At 54.4% G+C, this 20640-nt stretch overlaps 7 protein-coding genes and 1 non-coding gene across 8 annotated transcripts; 3 read left to right on the plus strand and 5 right to left on the minus strand.

Annotated features, from left to right (window-relative positions):
- Positions 1–763: 763 nt before the first annotated feature.
- On the plus strand, positions 764–1261 carry PV07_01004 (uncharacterized protein; the record flags this gene model as incomplete). Its single annotated transcript, XM_016387501.1, has 1 exon — positions 764–1261. The coding sequence occupies one exon, from the start codon at positions 764–766 to the stop codon at positions 1259–1261; it is 498 nt and encodes a 165-aa protein (XP_016254429.1).
- Positions 1262–1465: 204 nt separating this feature from the next.
- On the plus strand, positions 1466–3648 carry PV07_01005 (uncharacterized protein; the record flags this gene model as incomplete). Its single annotated transcript, XM_016387502.1, has 6 exons — positions 1466–1572; positions 1629–1882; positions 1940–2057; positions 2113–2370; positions 2427–2525; positions 2574–3648. 6 exons carry the CDS (start codon positions 1466–1468, stop codon positions 3646–3648), a joined length of 1911 nt encoding a protein of 636 aa, XP_016254430.1.
- A 657-nt stretch (positions 3649–4305) lies between these two features.
- PV07_01006 lies at positions 4306–4421 on the minus strand. The gene has a single exon (XR_001622138.1). It is a non-coding gene; the product is annotated as a 5S ribosomal RNA (ribosomal RNA).
- Positions 4422–5643: 1222 nt separating this feature from the next.
- On the minus strand, positions 5644–7763 carry PV07_01007 (uncharacterized protein; the record flags this gene model as incomplete). Its single annotated transcript, XM_016387503.1, has 2 exons — positions 5644–7195; positions 7249–7763. The coding sequence occupies 2 exons, from the start codon at positions 7761–7763 to the stop codon at positions 5644–5646; spliced, it is 2067 nt and encodes a 688-aa protein (XP_016254431.1).
- Positions 7764–13549: 5786 nt separating this feature from the next.
- On the minus strand, positions 13550–14437 carry PV07_01008 (uncharacterized protein; the record flags this gene model as incomplete). Its single annotated transcript, XM_016387504.1, has 1 exon — positions 13550–14437. One exon carries the CDS (start codon positions 14435–14437, stop codon positions 13550–13552), a length of 888 nt encoding a protein of 295 aa, XP_016254432.1.
- Positions 14438–14778: 341 nt separating this feature from the next.
- On the minus strand, positions 14779–15882 carry PV07_01009 (uncharacterized protein; the record flags this gene model as incomplete). The annotated part of the gene is made up of 1 exon (XM_016387505.1): positions 14779–15882. One exon carries the CDS (start codon positions 15880–15882, stop codon positions 14779–14781), a length of 1104 nt encoding a protein of 367 aa, XP_016254433.1.
- Positions 15883–16078: 196 nt separating this feature from the next.
- On the plus strand, positions 16079–17211 carry PV07_01010 (uncharacterized protein). Its single transcript, XM_016387506.1, has one exon. It carries the CDS (start codon positions 16194–16196, stop codon positions 17151–17153), a length of 960 nt encoding a protein of 319 aa, XP_016254434.1. The 5' UTR covers positions 16079–16193; the 3' UTR covers positions 17154–17211.
- Positions 17160–20543, minus strand: PV07_01011 (uncharacterized protein). Its single transcript, XM_016387507.1, has one exon. The coding sequence runs from the start codon at positions 19907–19909 to the stop codon at positions 17489–17491; it is 2421 nt and encodes an 806-aa protein (XP_016254435.1). The 5' UTR covers positions 19910–20543; the 3' UTR covers positions 17160–17488.
- Between the last annotated feature and the right edge of the window lie 97 nt (positions 20544–20640).

A 20640-nucleotide genomic window follows, 5' to 3' on the forward strand; every position in this document is an offset into this window, starting at 1 on the left:
GAGGACTGCAGCAATGCATTGCATCAAGTCAACTGCGGGGACCGAACGACAATCCTTTATCTCCCGATGAGGATCAAACCGACAACACCCTCGGACAGCTGCCTCGCAGACCGAGCGAAGACTTGAAAATGAGTTCTTGCTTTCAAAGTAATTTCTGCAAGAGATATCTCCAACAGTTGTCGAGCTCGCACCGAGGGTACAGGGCAGTCGTCGGCTTCCCCATGCTGACAGAGAGAGCCCATCGCAAGTCGTGGTAGGATCGAATCAATCGGCTCAATGTGACAATGCGGAGTTGCCCATGAATCGTGAGAACATCACACTCCCGACAAAAACGCCTGCCAACACGCTCAGGAAATACCCAACATTCATCGTCATGACGGCAATCATGCTCGTTAACGTTAGTATCCATCTATCAGGGACCCTTTCTGGCGCTGATACTCACAGTAAATATCCCACTGTCGCAAGTACCAGATCCATGAATCCTGTGACAACTGCATCTCTTGCTCGCCAGGCACGCCGAGGCGACTTTTCGTTGTCATATGGCTCATATCCCAAGCCACCGTTGCGGCGAGTATCGAAAGAAGCCAACAAAGGGTAGAAGTTGAATCGAATTGCCAGCAGTGCCCGGAAAATTGCGGCAAATGCGATCAAGAAAACGCATGTGCCGGCGTACTGGCCTTTAGTGTTCGGCGTCCAAGTCGTTGAGAAGAGCGGCGTAGTTGAGGAGAAGAAGAAGGTCATTGCCATAGAGTCCATGCCCGCCATGGTGGAGGACATTGGCATTGGAGAACTGGTTGAGCTGCCCATGGCCATGCCTGATGTCGTGGTGGACGCGGGCATCGACATCGACATCGACATTGACATGGCGCTGGATGCAGGCATTGACATTGACCCCATTGAGCTCATTGTCGACAAAGTTGACGCTGTTAACACTGACTGGTCGAAAGTCTGGGTTGAAGAGTCCGTTTGGCGGATATGTCTCGATGTGCTCATCGAAGACATGTATACTCTCTCGGTGTCCTCTCAATCATCGACTTCGACGGCAACCGACGTGGATTCATTTCTTGCCGCACCATCTCAGAGAAAACTTGCTCAAAGAAGTTCATTCCCGGTCCTCATTGGCTGTGGTTGTCGAACGGCCTCCTTCTCGTGGGAACGGTCTCCGCATGAGCACGTTTCCTGCAACATCCTCAACCAGCACCACAGAGCACCACAGAGCACCGCGACGCAGAGTCGTCTGTTACCGCGGTCATCTCCTTGAACTTGCGATGGCATTACACGACATGGGACGCCGTTGGGCCCTTAGCGAGCCGGTTGAGCACAAAATGGCGGCCAAGCGAGCCATGAAAATTCTTCCCAACGCTTCCTTAAAACGCGCCTCGAGGATGATCATCATATTCGCGACTGGTCTGTGTCAGAACTCTCCCAGAATCTTTGAAGCATCCTCCTTCGGCATCAGGACAAGATGGCGGCGTGGCTATACCAACCTGTTGTGTTCATGTCCAGCCGCGAATTCGACTGTGAAGGATTCACACCCGAGCAATGTGCATTCTACAAACATTGGCATAATTGGTGAGCCTCGTACCCCACGAATGATGCTGTGAGAACTTGCACTGACCAGGATTTAGGTATATCGCCGACTGGGCGTTTGCGCTGCCAACTGTGGCATTTTTCATGACTGGGATTGGCATCTTCATCATCGGCTACGTCCTCACCCAATTGCTCGCTCTATCGCGCCGACCTGGGCTTCCTATGTGGCGAAGAGTGATTGCCGCAACTCGATACTTGTCGTATCGAGGGTTTCATGTCAAGTCCATGGGGTGGAACTCTGCTCCTATCGGAGTGCTTTTTCTAGGAGTTGTAGCCACCATATATTTCTTCTGTGCGTCAGAGAGCGCATCTGATCTCCCCAAAGGAATGGATAACTGACTTTGGCAAGGCATGGAATTGGTCCCGTCTCCCTACTATTGGCCCGGTCCCGATACGGTCTGGGGCAACTCACCTCCTCTGGGTACCAGGTCTGGCTGGCTGGCTTTGGCATGTATGCCATTCCTCTTGTGCGTCCAGCCGGTCGACAATGCCTCAGCTTAGTTATGTGCTAACACAAGGCAGTGCGACCGCGAGCAAGTCGAACTGGATCACACTGGTGACAGGGGTTGCACATGAGAAACTCCAGATCTTTCACAGGTGGATCGCATATGCCTTTATGGTCACTGCGCTGATGCATACATTTCCCTTCATTGTTTGGCACATCCACAACCACGATATGGTCAATCAGTTCTGGGTGAGCAACATCTTCGAATACTGGACCGGCATTGTCGCTCTCCTGTTTCAGGCGTGGCTCACTTTCGCATCCTGGGGCCCGATCCGGTGAGTGATCTGTGTATACACCGTTGCATCCGAAGGGTGAATTAATTTCTGCCCAGAAACTTGGGCTACGAATTCTTCAAAGCTGCCCACCTCTTCTCCGCCGTCGTGTTCATGGTCGTTTTTTTCTGGCACTGTGGCGGTACGCTCACATCATGGTATGTTCTCGGTGCCCAAAATCGAAGCCACCTTTAACACCTGTCCAGGAACTACTTTGTGGCAACGGCAGCAATCTACGTACCTTGTTGGACGTACCCGTGGCTCCGAACACTGTTCGAATACGGCACTGGTCAAAAGGCACAAATTGTCGTCGAGGACAACGACTTCATCCGCGTCACTATACCTGCCCGCTTCCACTGGCAGCCCGGCCAACACTGTTTCTTGAGATTCCGCAGCTTCGGTCTTAGCGCTCTCACGTCTCACCCTTTCACCATCTGTTCGCTACCGTCGACATCGCCGGATAGGGCATCCGAGATTGTTTTCTATATTCGCCCGCGCAGCGGCTTTACAGGAAGGCTCTATAAATTTGCGATGGCGAATCCAGGTGTACAGGTACCAGTGTTTGTGGACGGTCCGTATGGAGGTATTGACAATCAGAAATACTTCAGCAGCGATCGTCTTATTGTGGCTGCTGGTGGCTCTGGTGCCGGGTGGATGCTCCCGTTCGTTGAGCAGTTTCTACACTACATTTCACTTGCAGAGCCTCAGAATCCCCAAGCTTCTGAAAAGGAAATGCGCGAGAGCACACAAGCTTCCGACGAGCCGACTCGACAAGGGGTCTTGCGTGGACCTCAATCTTTGCGTGTTATACTGGCAACACGAGACATGGCAACCCGTACATGGTTCCACTCTGCCTTGAACAATTTACTCTCAACCTACAAGTCACCGGGGTTCACTTATGATTTGAGCGTCGAAGTCCATTTGACTGGAGAGGCCGACCGGATCCTGCTACCTCCAATCAAGGCTGGCTCCGATCCAGAGAGACCCGACTCTTCATTGGAAAAGGAAACCCCTAGTACGCAAGGTCAGGATGGGCAAGAAGCACCTGATACAGTTGAAGTGCCAGAAGAAACGCGCGGTCGTCCCGATCTACCGGCGATCATTCGGGAGGAGGCGTCGGCAGCGGCAAGCACAGGGCGAACAGTCGGCGTCTTCGTCTGCGGACCGCTTGAGATGCAGGACGATGTGCGCAATGCCGCAGCGGCTGAAAACTTGAGGCTCTTGAAGAACCCGAGACCGGGTGGGATGTACTTGCATCTCGAGCATTTCTCGTGGGCATAGTCAGGTGCAATTCGAACCACTTCTGCTCTATGAGCTACTTTTCGGCATCTCGTGCCATCGAGTGCTTCTTGTAATCGAGTTGATAGTCCTAGCATGCTGGCGGCAGTGGCTGCCCGGGACATGTACAAGGCTGGCGGATTCTGTTCGAGGGTCGCGCGGGCCGAAATGCCTGGGGGAGACGGGGTGTGGACTTAGCAAGAACCTCTCTCGTTTGCATAGCCTTCTTGTTGGGTTTGTGGGAGGGGAGGGGGACGTGGCAAACCATCAAGGACGCCCAAGGACACGGTCAAGAAATCGGGATCGGCCAGCTGGGAGCGCAGACGCTCGGCGGGACTGATGCTCGAGGAACCCATGGTGAAGAAGTCGAAGATCGGTGCAAGCAACGCCTCTCCAAGGGATCGGTGTCTCACGAGCAGCTTTATAGATCCATTAACCGCAGGGTTGTCGTCTCGTTCATATACTCGGTACTCCTTACAAGGTACTTAGGTGGCTACCCGAACGAGAGGAGCAACTTCCCCCAACTCCAACTGAGGGACGGTGTCGATGCATCCTTCAACGTCCCATCACCAATTGAACTTCTGATAGAACTCGATTCGCGCTCCAATTCCACCTCGTCGGTCCGCATCAAAGTGCCAAAAAAAAGGGCTAAGAAACAAAAACAATCAACAGTCAGGATTCCCACCTGGTCACCCACGGTAGTACTAACTGACCGGCATGTGGCTTAAGTACGGCTGAGCGAACGGGAAGCCCTGTTTTCCACATCCTATGGTCGATTGCGAGAATGAAAGCGTTACGATAATCTATATACCTTTCTTTATTGGCGAGCCTCACTCCTTTTCCACCACCAGGATCCCAAAGTCCGGATACTCCAGCCAGCGGTCAAAATACCCCGGCGCCACCGGCTGCTTCATGTAGCGGTTGATCTCGTCGTAGTCGGGCGGCAAGGCGACGGCCTCCCAGGTCAACGCGCCCGTCATGCCGCCCTGGCGCGCCGCGGCCTCGTGCACACGCTTGGGCAGGTAGTAGTTGCCAAAGTCGACGGGCGGGGCGGTGTCGAAGAACAGGTGCACGTAGTACCCGTGCGGGACGTCCACGAGGGCCTTGCGCACCTCGATCCCGTACCCGTACCCGAGCGCGCGCTGCGCGTTGACCTGCGCGATGCACACCATCGGGTCGTCCTCCGGGTGCGGGAGCACGCTGACCAGCCGGCCGCCGGGCTTGAGGTGCGTCGCGATGTTGCCGAACATGGCGGCCATGGACGCCTGGTCCGGCGCGTAGTTGAGCAGCCACGCCGCGAAGACGAGGTCGAAGCCGCCGCCGTCGGCGGAAAACGGCGCGCTGCAGTCCGCCACCATGAACCGGTACTTGCCCGCGTGCTCGGGCTGCTTCGCCGTCTCGGCCTCGGCCACCGCCACCATCGCCGGCGACACGTCCACGCCCACCACGCTCGCCGCGCCCCAGTCCAGCATGTGCCGCGTGAAGAAGCCCGTCCCGCACGCGAGCTCCAGCACCCGCGCGCCCCGGATGTGCGGCCGGATCAGGCGTTCCACGTTGACGACGATGGCCCGCGAGATGGGCAGGTCGTTGACCGAGTCGTACGCCGTCGAGATGGCGTTGTACTGCGTCTTGGAGAAGTGGGCCATTGCGTTCAAACAAAAAAAAAAAGGGAGGCTTGTCCTTCAAGATTTACCTACGCCGTAAATGTAGAGCGAGGGGGGGATAGATGTGGGAGTGGGAATGGGAGCATTGGTGAGAAGGGGGGGATAAGACGATGATGATGATAAGGGCTGGCAGCCTTGCCAAGAAAGGGGACGAGATTCATCGCGCTACTGGAACAATCACGACAACGGTAAGAGAAGAGCATTTATGAAACGAAAAAAGAGTATTTGGAACTCGTGCATTGTGCTGTTATCTTCAAACCATCAACATGTCCTGTTGTGAAGCTTAGAGGTGGCTGTAATACCAACTGTCGCCGTTGAATATGGTTGAGACAGCCTAGCCACTCATCTCACCTTGTTTACGCTTCTTGTTGGGATGCTTTGACGTGACGAACACTTGTTCGAGCCGGACGTCTGGAACTCCCATGCGGAAACCGTGTATCCAAGCTTTCTGGAAAGCGGCCGGCCAGAGCCACAGTGGAAGAATCGACTCCTCAGAACTTCGTTGGGGGAGCAGGCCACCTGTTGCTTTCCTGAACGTTGAGTTGAAGTCATCTTCATCCAGCCATGCTTTGTGTGATTCACACGCACGCACTACCATCTGACCGGGACCACTGAACGCCGTGTCAAGGTCGGTGGTGATGCCTCTGTTGAAATCCTTCCAAAGGAGAGTAAGATCCTTCTCGAGTCGAGGGAATTCTTGGCCCGTAAGGCTGCTACCTTTCAGGGACTCAAACTGTTTCTCGAGGGCTTGGGCATGGCTCTTAGTTCGTCGCAGAAGGCTTCCCCCGAGATCATTGAGTACCTCGCATTGTAGCTTGAATCTTGTGTCAGATTCAAACTTACTGAGGCGGCCCTCCAACATATCGCTTCTGTTTGTCTGTCTGAGCACAAATTGAATGTCTCTCTCAACATTCAGCCATTCCTCCAAGAACCATTGGGTGTAGCGGCTCGCTTTCTTCCAGTCCGACATGTTGATGTTGTGGAATTCAATGCATTTACTGATATGCGCCTGCGCTTCTTCCAGATACTTAGGACGCAATCCCGGGTGCTTTCGTTCTTCGGCAGTAATCTTGGTGCAGTCGAGCGTGCTCACATCGACCCTTTCGCCATTTACCACAAGTACCGGTAGCTTCGGATCTTGTAATTCGCCTACTGACCGTTCACATCCGAAAGCATCTTTTGTTGGCTGTGCTATTGATTTTGTAGGCGGCTGCTCGTGCGTGGGCGGCTGTGGTTTGGCATCATACCCTGAGTTTGGTATATGTGGGTGGTGATCGACACCACGGAAGCCATCGTCAACGGTTTTGGGCGATAGCGGCTTGAATTCGTCCCCACTTGAAACTGGAGGCGGTCGACCAGTCTTTTCAGCGTCTTTTGGGTTAATACGGGCCTCCACTTTCGGACGACGTCTCTTCTCTCCGGGGAAATCTCCTGGATTAGGGGACCACATGTATGGCCTATGGTAGGCTGGATCGTAGTTGGGCTTTGGCCCCTTGTTATGCTTCGAGAGGAGGAGTTTGAGTGAGTAGTGGATTCCCTTGTCAGCTTCAACCAGGCCAGCGTGAATGCCCGTCTTGCTGTACGCAGGTGGCAGGTCCGGCCAATCGGTGCTACCCTTTGAATATGTAGGCTCGTAGAAGCATATCGGGAATGGAACCTTGTTCGCACCAGGAGGCCATGGTCGTAGGTACTGGCTGTAAGGTTCATAATATCGATTTTCGATGGCAGGGTTGTCGGGCAGATCTCGCCATTCACCCAACCCACATTCTGCCACGTTATGGCCCTTGTTTCGGCATTTTGTGCACGGACCCATACCTAAGCCTTTTTCTCTCCAGGCTTCAAACATGTGGATGGCCGTGTAGTGCAGCTTGCTTGGGTGTCGGTAGCTGCAAATATTGCATGTGCAGTTCGGAGACACTTTCATGCGGATTGTGCCGACCTTGTTCCTGGTTCTGGGCCAATGATCTTCTGGCCAGACGCTCTCCCGCAAGCGATGGATGGCATTTCTGGCTCGCCCGGGTTTTGGGTTTGGAAGCTCAGAGCCTCTCGGTAACTTCGACCTGAGGAATTTACACTCAAGCTGAGTGATGCCTGGCCAGACACCCTCTGGGTTTTATGTTCCACCTCTTCATTGTGTTCATGCCTTTGGGGACCTTTCTGGGGCAGTGGCTGCTTATGTTGTATTGTTTGGGATCTTAACCGGGTTAGGATATCGCACTCCTTTCCACTCGGCACGGAGCCAGTTTCTTCTTTCGTGTCTTTGCTTGGGATTTTGTTATAAACTTCCATCGTTTTTTCTTCAAGGTCCTTTTCCATAGTCTGGTACATTCTTTCATCCATCTCCAGGAGCTCCTGTCGCGTTGGAGCTGTAGATGCAGATGGTATGGTAACAACAGACGCGAGGCCCGTGTCCACGTTCTCATACCTGGCACCAGGCCGCACAGGTTGAGTCATGTTCTGATTTCCAGGCTGGAAAGGCACAGATGAAGGCAGAGGTTGGCTTTGGGGGGGTTGATATCGTAGACATGGCCGAGCTTGGTTTCCAGATTGATTTTGAAACGCTCCCTGTAAGGGGGCGTTTAGCGTTGGAAACCCTGCACCGCATTGGTTGCAGAAGCGACTGTTTGGGTCCTCATTGAAGAAATAGCAGCATTGGCACTGCATGGTGGATGGTGGAAGTGTCGTGTGTAGATGAAAGCAAGAAGGAAGAAGGGCGAGGCAATGTGAGAATTGAAAGAGGATACACGCGTGCGCCGCAGGCAGGCGGCGCTTGGCGGCAACAACATATACACCAACATGACGGCGGATGGGATGAGAAAGTGAATATCCCATTCGTTCGTACACCGGGAAACCCCATGCTCATCACTTCGTCTGGTCAATCTGGCTCCCTTCATCGTCTTTTCATGAACGGCATGCGCTCACTCTTTCAACCTCTCCCTAACCATCGATCCCACTTACCATTCCGATCGTCCTAGCTGATACGAAACATGTAGATCAGTCTCAAGTAGGATCTGGACACGCACGGTGTCTTTGTGACACCATGCATACTTGTGTTCTCATGCGGACGTGTGAGCAAGGGACCAAGATTTCTCGCCAGTGAAGCGGACGTTAAAAGGAGGCGGACCGGCGAGGCTGGGCTGACGTCAATGCAGCCTCGTCAAGTCAAGCGGTCCGCCCTACGTATGTACCTAGCCGATATATACTTCCCATACTCTCTTATGCACTCATACTAGCTACGGCTCGGCTACGCGCATCTGCTTGCCCCGGTGCGCATTACCTCTGGCATTTCAGGCTGTATTTCTTTCGATGCTGAGCCGGTGCTGGCTGCTACTCTTCGCGTGCCATGTGCCATGCAAAACGATTGACAGGGTTTGAAATGATCATGAAAGACTTTGCATTCACACCGCTGGCGAGTTCCACACAGTATTTATGACTATTTCCTAGCCTTGGACCATCGGCCTTTCAAGATCTTCTCCAGATGGAGTCGACATCTTCCAGAAACAGAACAGTCTGGGACAATCCCTCACGATCTGAGCCAATCGCCGCCAGTGCTCTCATACCATTGCACCTAAGCACTAAGCACTTCTTGCAGCCACGTATTCCTTGACATTCGGACGCTCCGAGATGGCAGCCTTCAGCGCCTTGAGGCTGTCCGGAAGCGATTTCTGGGAGAGAGCTAAGTGTTAGCACAGGGAGCAGGTGAAGCCATGAACCTGGTCGATGGCAAGGAATCTATGACATACAGGACCCCAACCGAGCACCTCGTCATTATCCAACGCCTGGAAGACGGCAAAGTCGGCATATGTGGGGGTATTTCCCAGGAGGTACGGGCCGGGTTTTCGAGAATAGAACTTGTCCCAGATGCCGTGGTAGAGAGGCACCGTCTCGGTCTTGTATGCAGGGTTGTTCTCGGTCAAATTGGCCACCCACCGAAACTGCGTCAAATCTCAGTGCCTCTTCGAAGCCACCACGCAGGTGTAGCAGATGCACGGGCGGTACGTACCCTCCAGTCAATGTAAGTGTCGGCAACAGCATCCACCAGCCACTTCTCATAGTTTGTGGTTCCGTCATAGGCACCCACGGAGCGTGAGAGATATCTCAGGATCGGGATGTGCTGTGCTAATGTTTAGACAGACATACACGGCAGGCCGGTCATGCGACCTAGCACCGGGACCCATCACAAAGGGAGTGCCTGAGGGTTTCTCTTCTCACCTGAGACAGAATCTGGCCGTCAATATCCAATGACGGCAGCTTCCGGGTGACGGTCAATCCCTTCTCCTCGAACTCCTTGCCGATCTTGGCCCAGGTTTCGTCGTACGCATAACGCTTGTCCTCGTAGTCGATGCCGAGTTCCCTCAGGAACAGCCTGCTCTCGGGAGTCAGCTACCAGGCGCGACGAACATCCACCCAACGAGAAGGTTTCCCAGCAACATGCTACTGCTTCTACCTACCTGACAACCTCCCCACGACCTTTGCTTCCGAGGTCAAAATAGTAGAGGATGGGCTTCTTCGCTGCGGCCATTGTATCAAACACTTTGCAGGACGATGGATAGTGTCGGAGACTGTGAAAATCGCTGCAATATACCAGCGAGGGAGAAAGAAACCGGGTGAAGGGTAGACGGTCTATATGAAGGGGACAAGCATACTTTATGAACCCCGAGCGAGCATTCAGGATTACGGCATCTTCCCCTCGGCGACACCCACGTCCTCCAAACTCAAAGGCCTTCCGTGGCCGTGAGATCCAAGATCCTCATGCACCTGTCATAGCCCGTGCCCAATCAGGACGCAGCTGCTCTTGTCTATACGGGAAACGATCAGGCTGCGTGGCTGCTTTTTCGATTTGGAAAAGCGGCGTCGGCGGGCCCACATTGCCCAGTGTAGAAATTCCTGCCTAGACGGGATATTACTAAACAACATCTCAGACAAAACACACTTCTCACTCCCATCCCAGGGTTAACGAATGTCGGGGAATCGGTGGAGCCGCAGGACGAGTATTCGTTCATCAACTGTTCCTTTCGACCGCTGGCCCGGGGCCGCATGGCGCAACGGCCTTCAAGGCCAGTCAGTTGCTCCCTCCGCATTTCCCACTCAGATAGACAGGGATATGGAATGGAACTGAATGAATTGAACCAGCGAGTGAGTGAGTGACACGGGCCAAGGCGCATCCAGTGTCGAGTCCACATCCTTCGACTTCACGAAGCCACTCGCATTCCCGGCTCTCTGACTGTGCATGCATGGATAAGTACGAGTAGGTACCGAATTGAAACACTGAACTCGCCGTGCTGCTTTAGGGGGACTCTGAAAGCGCTGCTTTACCTGTGCATGTGTATGTACATGTACGCGTGCATATAGGATCGATCAGGCAACTGATACTTGTTCTATCAAAGAGACTCCCACCGCCTAGAACCTGTCGACACCAGTGCGTGCTGGTATCCTTACATGTGGCCTAGAAAGATGGTGGAACGGGCTTCCGCCTCGCTCCTGGTGTCTAAATCACTCAGCCAGGGCGGTTAGCTACGTTAACCAACCGTCCTGCTGGTGGCCGAGGCGTTCTACGAGTATGACGACGAAAATGAGTGCATTTAACCATGTCTCGATTCATGGCCCGCCCGTTGCCCGCGTCTATGTACCTGCCGAGAGCCTCTCTCCTATCCCAACAAGACCACCAATTCCCGGAGCTCCCTATTCACGCCGGGTCCCCCCCTCCCGCTGCAACGTCGACGGCAACGCCCTTGATGACGTCGCTGGCCCTCTCGGCCACGGCGTACGCGACGGCCTGCAAATGCGCGCCGGGGATGACCGGGAAGACGGAGGTGTCGACGACCCGCAGATTGCGCGTGCCGTAGACGGTGAGGTTGGCGTCGACCACGCCGCCCAGGTCGAGCGGGAGCATGGCGGCCGTGCCGGCGTAGTGGAACTCGGTGCCGACCCCGCGGCGGAGGAGGGCTGAGATCTGCTCGCGCGTCATGTCGCGCGGGATGCTGCCGTTGGGGAACGCCGGCTCCAGCCCGCCCTGCAGGACGGCGCCCGTGGAGAGGATTCGCTGGTTGAAGCGCACGGCGAGGAGCAGGGTCTCAAAGTCGACGGCGTGGCTGAGCCAGTTCGGGTTCACGGCCGGGTCGTCTCGCGCGGCGGCGGACGTGATGTGCACCGTCCCCCGCGACAGCGGGCGCATCAGCGCCAGGTCCAGTCCGCCCGAGTTGTCGTTGAGGATCTCGTACGCGGGCGTGGTGTTGAGCAGGAGGGACTCTGCCACCATGTTGTGCTGCATGCCGTACCCGATCACGACGCTGAGGCCGCTTCGGTCCGGATTGCTGTATTCCGGCGGTAACGCGGACGGCTGAAGTCCGAAGCACTCCATTGCTTCCTGGATCAGAGAGATGTAGCGGGTGGAGTTGGTCACTTGGGCGAGAGAGGGGAACGCGACAGCGGTGGAAGGCTTTGCTGTCCAGGGGCCGGTTCGCGAGGAGAAATAGGTGAGTTCCGCGGCGGTGTCGAAGCTCGAATTCGTGAGGAGCCAGGCTGGGGTCGGGATAGATGTGTTTTGAACTGTTGTGGGTTAGGCAGAGCTGCACGTAGGTATCAAAGCCTTCAAGGAACCAGTGGAACAACAGTAGAGATCATGAGAAGACTTACAGGGATAGGACAGATGTATCATCGCGTGATCCTGCAGATTGTTGCCCACCCCGGGTAGATCTTGGACAACAGGGATTCCGAGAGACGACAGCAGGCTTGCATTCCCTATGCCAGATAACTCTAGAATCTGTGGGGTATGAATGCCGCCAGCCGCAAGGATCACTTCACGGGTCGCTCCGACCGACCACGTCGTGTTGCTGAGAAGATCCCATACCTGTACAGTTGTCAGCCCGACCTGGAGTTTTGACACATCAGATCGGACATACTTGGACGCCCACTGCTCGAATTACATTAGGTCCTGTCGAGTTGCTATCGAAGAGGATCCGTTCGACCCGAGCGTTCGTGATGAGATGATAATTCGGACGGCCAGCAGCCATGTCGTGGTATACACGTCGTGCGTCAGAGCGAGTCTGATTGACTGGGTCTATCGACGATGGCAAGAAGTAATTCCCGGCGCACAGTCCTTCGTTGGGGTCGAAGCAGGTCGGGATATGGAGAGCATCAAGTGCCTCGAACCAGGTGCCTGTATACTGTCAGCCGGAAGCTCTCATTGGGCCAGCAGTAAGCCTAGGATGTCAATGTTTACTTGTCTGTGGCCAGAAGTATTGGGGATAAGAAACATTGACCGGGCCGGAGGAGCCGTGCATTGCTTCGACAAATGTGACGGGCTGATTCTGGACGCCGTCGTAATATCGTGGTGTGTACGTCTCGGACTTTTTGAAATAGGGCAGCAGGTTCTCCCAGTCCCAGCCTGGATTCCCTAATGCCGCCCAAATGTTGAAATCGTTTTGAATGCCGCGATTCCATATCATGCCGTTGATGAGGCTGCCTCCACCAACGCCCTTGCCCATGACGACCACACGCGACTTGCCATCGAGTTGGTTTTGTGGTGTCGTGTTGATGTCCCATTCGTATTTGGCAGGCCGCTCGCCGATGTAGACGGGGATTTCGACCGAGTCCTCATAGTTGTCACTGTCGTTGTCAGCTCAGCACGTGAGGCGCGAGTGGATAGACCTACAGAGCGCCAGCCTCGATGCAGACAACAGAGACGGTTGGGTCTTCGCTCAGCCTCGCAGCCGCCACTAGGCCAGCAATTCCACAACCGACCACCACATAGTCATATGCGTCTGCTGTCGTGTTGTCTGGAGTATCGTGTGAAGTGGATGGGAAGCAGGTGATGAACCGTGCAACAAGAAGAGACAGGAAAAGTACGAGTTTCATTGTGGATGTTGCTCGCGGCTTTATGCTCAAGAGTCGACAAGAGGAGATGAGAAGAGCGTGCAGACAGGGCTTTTGATTTGGATAAAGGATGATACCGAAGTCCTGCGTGCTTATGGATTGAATTGGGAAGACAATGAAAAACTCAGTGACAAACAAAAGATGCAGAAAGGCGCACGGCAGAAAAGACAAACAATGTACCAAGGTGTCAGTCGTGTCGATGGCAGTCGCCGCAGCGACAGTCATTTGGTCGCGCGACTGAAAACGCAAGATGTAGAGACAGTCAGGATCGGATCCACAACTGGATGTATTTATGAATAACAAGATCTGACTCCTACCCGTGCGGACAGAAGTCATTACCCAAGGCCGACGACTGTACCACCTCGCTAGCAGGACCGCTGGCCTTTGCGCTTTCTGGCTGCTCTCTCGAGTCGAAACGCCGCACTCTGGTGATCAAGCATGCTGGGACGCTGCAACAAATCAATATTCTGCCCGATCGCTGTGGTCGGTATGCTCGAAGTCTGTACGTAGGATTCATGTGGCTGAGAGATGTGCATCTGATTCATCGCGTCAAGCACGTGGACTTGGTGGGCAGCAGGAATGTAAGTGACGGGAAGGCCTTTCGGGGAACTCAATTCGTAAGGAGAAACTGTATCAGTAGGGCTGATTCCGGGTCCACTGCCAGCTTCAGCAACCCCGTAGTATTCCTGGGGTGTATGCCCGAATCCTGACTGTGTTGGGCGTATGACTGGTGTCTGGGGAACATGAATCGAAACAGAGTGATTCAGGGGTTGTGGCAATTGAATGTATTGCGTTTGAAGCGTTGGAGCGTTGAGAGTCTGCGCAGAAGGGCCGGACAAGTGTGCGGTCCAGCTGGGCAATTTGTCCCCAGTGAACGACATTCCAAAATTGTGGAGGTTAGGAGAGCTGTGGCGCCATTGACGTTGTTCCATTCTTTCCATGTCTGCAAAGATAGTGGCCAGTCTGGCCTCGAAAGCCTGTCGATTCTTCACGCATCTGTTCAGGCGTGATCTCTTCTTTCTGATGATCCTTTTCAAAGACTTGGCCAACTCCCGGGAACCCTCAGTTTTCCGCACTTCCCCTAGTTTCGCTTGTGCCTTTGCTATCTCTGCAGTCAACTTTCTGTCAAGGCACTCTGCGGCACTTATACGATCCTGAATATACTCTGCCTCTTGACGGACTTGGGAGTGCAGAGCCGTGACCAGCGTTGGTCTCGAGGAGCCGAAAGGTGCTAGATTCTGGAAAGGGGGCATGTCGGATCTGTTCGAACTTGAGTGTCGCAGGAAGATGGAAGAACCAGATTGACTTCCGCGCACGGATTTGTGTGAACACCGTCTTTGACTTGTTGGCTTCACAAAGAAGCAAGGCTGACGAATAGCACCGCGCTCAGCAAAAATAGGCCAGGAATGTGGGTTTTCATCGCACAATGAAGCTTTGGCCACACAAAGCCCGCTCGTCTTGACACAATGGCTGATTTCGCGACTTCTCTGGTTGTCACTAGACTCTGTGAAGGTCGTTCAGATGGCTCACCGTGGTTCCGATCCCACCGTGGAGGACAACAATGGACTCACCAGAATGGTGAAGCTTCCAGAGTTCAAATATTCCAGCCACCATGTCTCGCTGGCTCAGCAAATCTCCAAAGCCCAGCATCTCTTGCTGCCTTCTGCACAACGCCGACCTCTTCATTGTTGACTGCGCGGTTGATTTCCGGATATCTCTTGCTCGAGCTCCCTGACTTGGTGCCCCTTTTCTCCTTGCCGACATGAGCAGTAGGAAAATACTGCTCCATGATATTCACAAAGACATCTTTTCCCAGTGCCTCAGCCAACCAGTTCATGATCTGCACTCCTTCCTGTTCCTTTCCCGGCATGACAAGATGACGGACCAGCACTCCTTTCTTCGCGATCCCGTCGGCGGTGAAGCACAGATCGCCGACTTGCCGGTACATCTCCTGAATGCTTTCTCTTGCTGTGTCCGCGTATGCGTCGGCCTTCAAAAGCCGCTTGCTCGTTTCGTTGTTCCAGACCTTGAAATCGGGTAAATAGATATCCACCAGTCCGTCCATCAGCTTGAGACTTTCCAGGCTGTCAAATGCGCTAGTGTTGTACACGATTGGCACGTTGAGCCCCATCTCCCTGGCAGTCAAAATAGCCAGTGCGACTTGGGGCACGACGTGCTCGGGCGTCACCACGTTGATATTATGTACATGACCCACCTCCTGCAACTTGACCATCCACTCCGCCAGCTCCTCCGGAGTAAGATCAAAGCCGACCTTCTGGTGCGCGATGTCGTGATTTTGACAGAACACACACCTCAAATTACAGCCACTGAGGAATATAGACCCAGACCCGTTATGCCCTTGCAGGCACGGCTCTTCTCCAAAGTGAGGCGCGATGGTTGACACCTTGACCGTTTCCGCGCCGATCAAGCAGTGACCGGTGGTCTCGTAGCGGTTGACATTGCAGAGACGTGGACAGAGGTTGCATTGACGGAGGTGAGCGTATGCGGCGGAACGCTTCTTAGCTGCCTCGGCAGAGGAGAGCAGATGATAGCGAGGAATGTAGTCATCGAGGAGGAAAGGGGGAGCGAGATGGAGCTTTCGCTTGGTGACCTGGTGAAAAGCAACGACTTTGGAGGCGGGTCGCGAAAGGACCTCAGGCCGCACTACGGCAGACCTAGCCAGGAGTGATTTGAACATCGTGCTGCTGAGAGCGTGGAATGTCTCCCATCATCAAGGTTCTGCCAGAACAGGACGTGGTCGCCTTGGAATTGACGGAGATGGATTGAAACCGTGAACTGAAGTCAGAAAGGGGGACTCGAGGACAAGCTGCAGCCAGACGTCATCTCTCGCCGAACAACTCGAGCAGCACCTTTCTTAGTAACTCAACAACAAACGCACACATAATCTCTGTGCAGCTGTGCGACCCTGTGCGCACGCAGAGCTTTGATGAGCATATATATCCCTGCATACCTAATCTCTCTTGCTTCGGTCACCTCCCAACCCTCGAGATGCGTCCCATAATCGCACTTCCCGTAACCCTCCTCCTCGTCGTCCGCGCCTACACCCGGCGCTCCCTCACACCGCTGGGCATTCTGAGCGCAGCACTCACCGCAACAATCCACGCCCTTCATCCGTCCGCCCTCCCGTTCACCTTGCTTTGCGTATTCTTCCTGCTCGGCACAACGGCCACGAAAGTGAAACATGACGTGAAAGCCACTTTGACCTTGTCAAGTAGTGGAGCTTCTGGTGGAGAGGGACCGCGGACGAGTGTCCAGGTGGTCGCAAATAGTGGGTGTGCGAGTTTGTTGTGTTTGGTGCATGTCTGGTTGTACGGTATAGGCACCAGCGGGACCGGGGAATGTTTTGGTGGACGCCGAGAGAGCGATACCAAGGTGGCCGACTTGTTGCTGTTGGGGATCATGGCCAACTATGCTGCGGTGGCAGCGGACACCCTGTCCAGCGAATTGGGCATTCTCTCCAACAGTCAGCCAGTGCTCATCACAAACCCACTGCGAGTCGTGCCGCGAGGGACCAACGGCGGAGTGACACTTGGCGGGCTGCTCGCTGGCGTTGGAGGCAGCGCTGCCATTGCGGGCACGAGCCTGTTATTCCTACACTTCTGTGTTGGATCGACCGCCGATGCTCTTGGTATGTTTCTGTTGGTGTCAGTGCTCGGAACGATTGGCACGCTTCTCGATTCACTTTTGGGAGCGATGCTGCAGGCATCGGTCATTGATCGACGGTCAGGAAAGATCGTCGAAGGGCCCGGTGGCGTCAAGGTGCTCACGAGGCCCAAAACTACAACTCCAGCACACGTCCAAGGGCGTGGCCGAAGGTTCAGTGGTGAGGAGAGCAGCCGGTTGATCAACTCCGGCAACGACATACTGGATAACAACCAAATCAACCTCCTCATGGCTTCTATCATGAGTATATCCGGGATGATAGCAGGAGATCTTTTGTGGGGATAAAGCATAGAAAGTGAGAAGATGGAAATGACATTGAATCTTTCACGTTGATTATACGTATCTGGTTCGGTTTTGATCCTTCATTCGGTCCATGTCATGGACACTATTACCATTTTCTGTTTCCCAAAATACATCCTCCTTGTTTCCCATCCTTCCAGAGAGAGCTCTGCCCATGGAGCAACTCCAATCAATCAAATCGTTAATTTATTGCGGGTATCATGATCGTACCAAAGTCCGAGGTCAACATTTCCAGCAAATCAGTCATCATTAGACTAGACATTTCCCTTCCCAATATGTCAAACATTTAAAACTCCATCGTATCGGTTCATTTCGAGTGTTCAAAGAACAAGCCATCCCAAAGACAGAACGAACAGACAGCATCGCAGAACGACCGGCAGACACGTCCGAGATGATGCCGCGCTGGCGACTGCCACGGACTGTGTCGGAGATGCAGTTGCAGATGCAGATTTTGAACTAGTCTTCGAAGCCTGAGTTTTGGGTGACGACGCTGTTGTGGGAACAATCGTGGTCGAGTCAAGGCCGATTCCACCCGGACCAAAGGACACCGACACATGTCCGGAGCCAATGGTTGTCGTCACCTGGGGTGCGTTGGATCCAATGCGGTATGTCGTGCCACCGACAATGGCCTCAGTGCCATCGACCGAGAAGGTCAAGCCATCGGCGGTGTATACGACAAAGGGAGAGCTGGGCGGTCCACCAGGCGCCAACGTCGTGCTGGCCAGGCCAACGCCACCCGGCCCGAGCGAAACCGATACATGTTGAGGCCCAATGGTGGTGGTGAGCTGGGGAGCATTCGATCCGATGCGATACGTGGTGCCGCCAACAATAGCCTCAGTGCCATCGACTGAGAAGGTCAAGCCCTCCACAGTATAGACAACGAAGGGCGTCGCGCCTCCAGGCGCCACAGTAGTGCTGGGTAATCCAACGCCAGCAGAGCCGATAGAGATTCTTGTTCCATCAACGATGACCGTCGTGGCTGGTGCACCCTGTCCGATTCTGTAGGTTGTTCCAGAGATGATCGCGACCGTGGGTCCGACGGTGAGGGTGAGGTCGCCAATCGCGGTCGTAATCGTAGCCGTAGGAACTGGCGTAATGGTCTGCTCATGCTGAAGCTGCGATATCGTTATGGTCGTTGAAGGAGCTATGATCTCGGACGGCTTCACGGTGAACACAGCACCAGAGGCTTGCACGGTGGTAGGGACCAGGTTGGGAATCGCCACGGTCTGGCCCCCAATCACGACACTGGAGGGCTGTACTATGATCGGGACACCGTTAACTGTGGTGGTCAGAGGGGCAGCTCCAGAAGCATGACCGGTCGGCGAGGCGGTCGCAAAGGGCGAGTTGATGATGGAAGCAATGATATTGCCCAGTCCTGTGGTCTTTGGGGCCCCAACCGTCAAACTACCGCCAGTTGGACCCTGGATGGTGATTGAAGGGAAACTGCCTCCTCCATTGCTAGTTGCTGGAGTTGCTGGAGTTGCTGGAGCGTTGTTGTTTCCACCGCCGCCACTATTGTTGCCAGTGTTACCCCCACCACTACTGCCATTTCCACCATTATTGCTATTGCCGTTACCGCTGCCTCCTCCGCTACTGGGAGGAGGGGTCGGACTCTGGGAGGGGAAATTGAAGTTGATGTCGATAGAAGTAGTGGGTGGGACCACCACGGGCACTGGTGTCTTTTTCGTGACGACCACAGTACTGGTATAGTCAACGCTGGAGTAGACAGCAGAGGCAGATGACGCCGCCGGTGGGGCAGCGGTCGCGATAGCAGGCGATTCACCAGGCTGAGAGGAAGGTGCGGGAGCAATGAGTGGATTGTTGGTACCAAACTGAGGAACATCCGAATCGGTCTGAGTCACGCCTTGACCGCTGGCACTTGCGTATGTGGCATATGACGCCGCGAAGGGCATGATCGTCGCTTCACAGGCGGGCAAGGGAGTGATCAAGGTTGGTGGCTCTGTCACGGACTCATTGCTGGCTGTCACCGTCACGTCGAATCCCTCAGTCACCGTGACGTAGACGGTGGGTGGAACGGATCCGAAGTAGGTGATTGAGCCGGTGCAAGTCGGGGACGTCGTTGAGGCGTTCGTGGGGGCGGAGAGATTGAAACTCAGGGTGACGTTCGTGAAAGGACGTGTGATTGATGGCAGTGGTGGAGGAGTCTTGAGAATGGGAGGCGTAGGTCCATTGGTAGGGGTGACAATGTTGCTGGAGGAAGAAATAGATGATGTGTTGGTAGACGTGGTGACCGATGTAGGGTTCGAAGCGACTGGACCGAAAATCGGCGGAGGGTTGAGTGTAGCGATTGTCGTTAAGCTGGGGCTTGAGTTCGGGGATTCTAGAATCGGCGGAGGATTGATCGTAACGATTGTGGAGGTGCTGATACTGTTACCAGTGGGAGGAAGGATTGGTGGAAGGCTGAACGGCGCGATTGTCGCGAGGCTCGGACTCGTGTCGGCGTCGGTGGAAGCCGATGTAGAACTAGATGAAGCGATTGTCGATATAGTGGACGAGGCCGTCTCACCAAGAACCGGAATAGATGTTGTACTGGACGAAGTGATCGTGGTGACCTCGGAGGCGAGGTCTAACTGGGACGACGAGGTGTTGGAATAAACGAGGTCTCTGCGCATGAACCTGAGGGGCGTCTTCTTGTCCAAGCTCAGGGCCAAATTCAGATTCAGATTGAGCGCATCTGACAGCGCAACGGATAGACAAACGAGCGTCCACAGGGTATACATCTCGTCTTCGGAGAATTGTCTGCCCTGCTCTTGCGTCGCCCCCCCAGGTTTCAAGCGAGCGTTGGGTCCGAGGCTGTATGAGAACGAACGACTGTGCGATAAAACATTCGACGATGGACCCTTCAATCCCTCATGATAGCGAAAGGCGAGCGATTAAAGCTGGCGAGTTGCCCCCTGCTGTCCACGTTTCCCAGGTCGATCGTCGACGTGGAGTGATAGCGAATGTCGGAAATCCGAGAGGCATCAAGAGATATAGATGGTTCGGAGAGACTCAGGACGCAGGAACAAGGGCCGATTTCGCGACTCCTGTCCCCTGGCAGCGCGAGGAAACAGTGACTTGTTGAACGAAGGACAGGGCCAGCCGAAGTGGAAGTTGACAGTTGGATTGATGCGCAACTGAATTCTGCGGTTCTGTGTAAGGAGTGGTTCGGAAGAAAGGCGGAGATGGACAGAGGGGACAGGGGGGTATCAAAAGCGACAGGGCCTTTCAGCCAGTCCCTCACAGCCTCACCAGCCTCGAGCAGTCCGAGTGGCCCTGTTTCCCAGCATGTTCCAGGCTTTGAGAACTGGCAGTCCGGGTTTTGCATCTGGCGTCTTGCAGGTTTGGCTGGCTGGGGACCCCATCAAGGGTGCCCTCATGCGGACAGTGCTGCAAGGGCCTGATAAGATTGGCTGGAGCGTCGGATTGAACTGCAGCCACTGTCGCAAGGTCTCGGTGGTCGCGATGTCCA

The sequence above is a fragment of the Cladophialophora immunda genome (assembly GCF_000835495.1).
Source record: "Cladophialophora immunda strain CBS 83496 unplaced genomic scaffold supercont1.1, whole genome shotgun sequence".
Taxonomy (NCBI): domain Eukaryota; kingdom Fungi; phylum Ascomycota; class Eurotiomycetes; order Chaetothyriales; family Herpotrichiellaceae; genus Cladophialophora; species Cladophialophora immunda.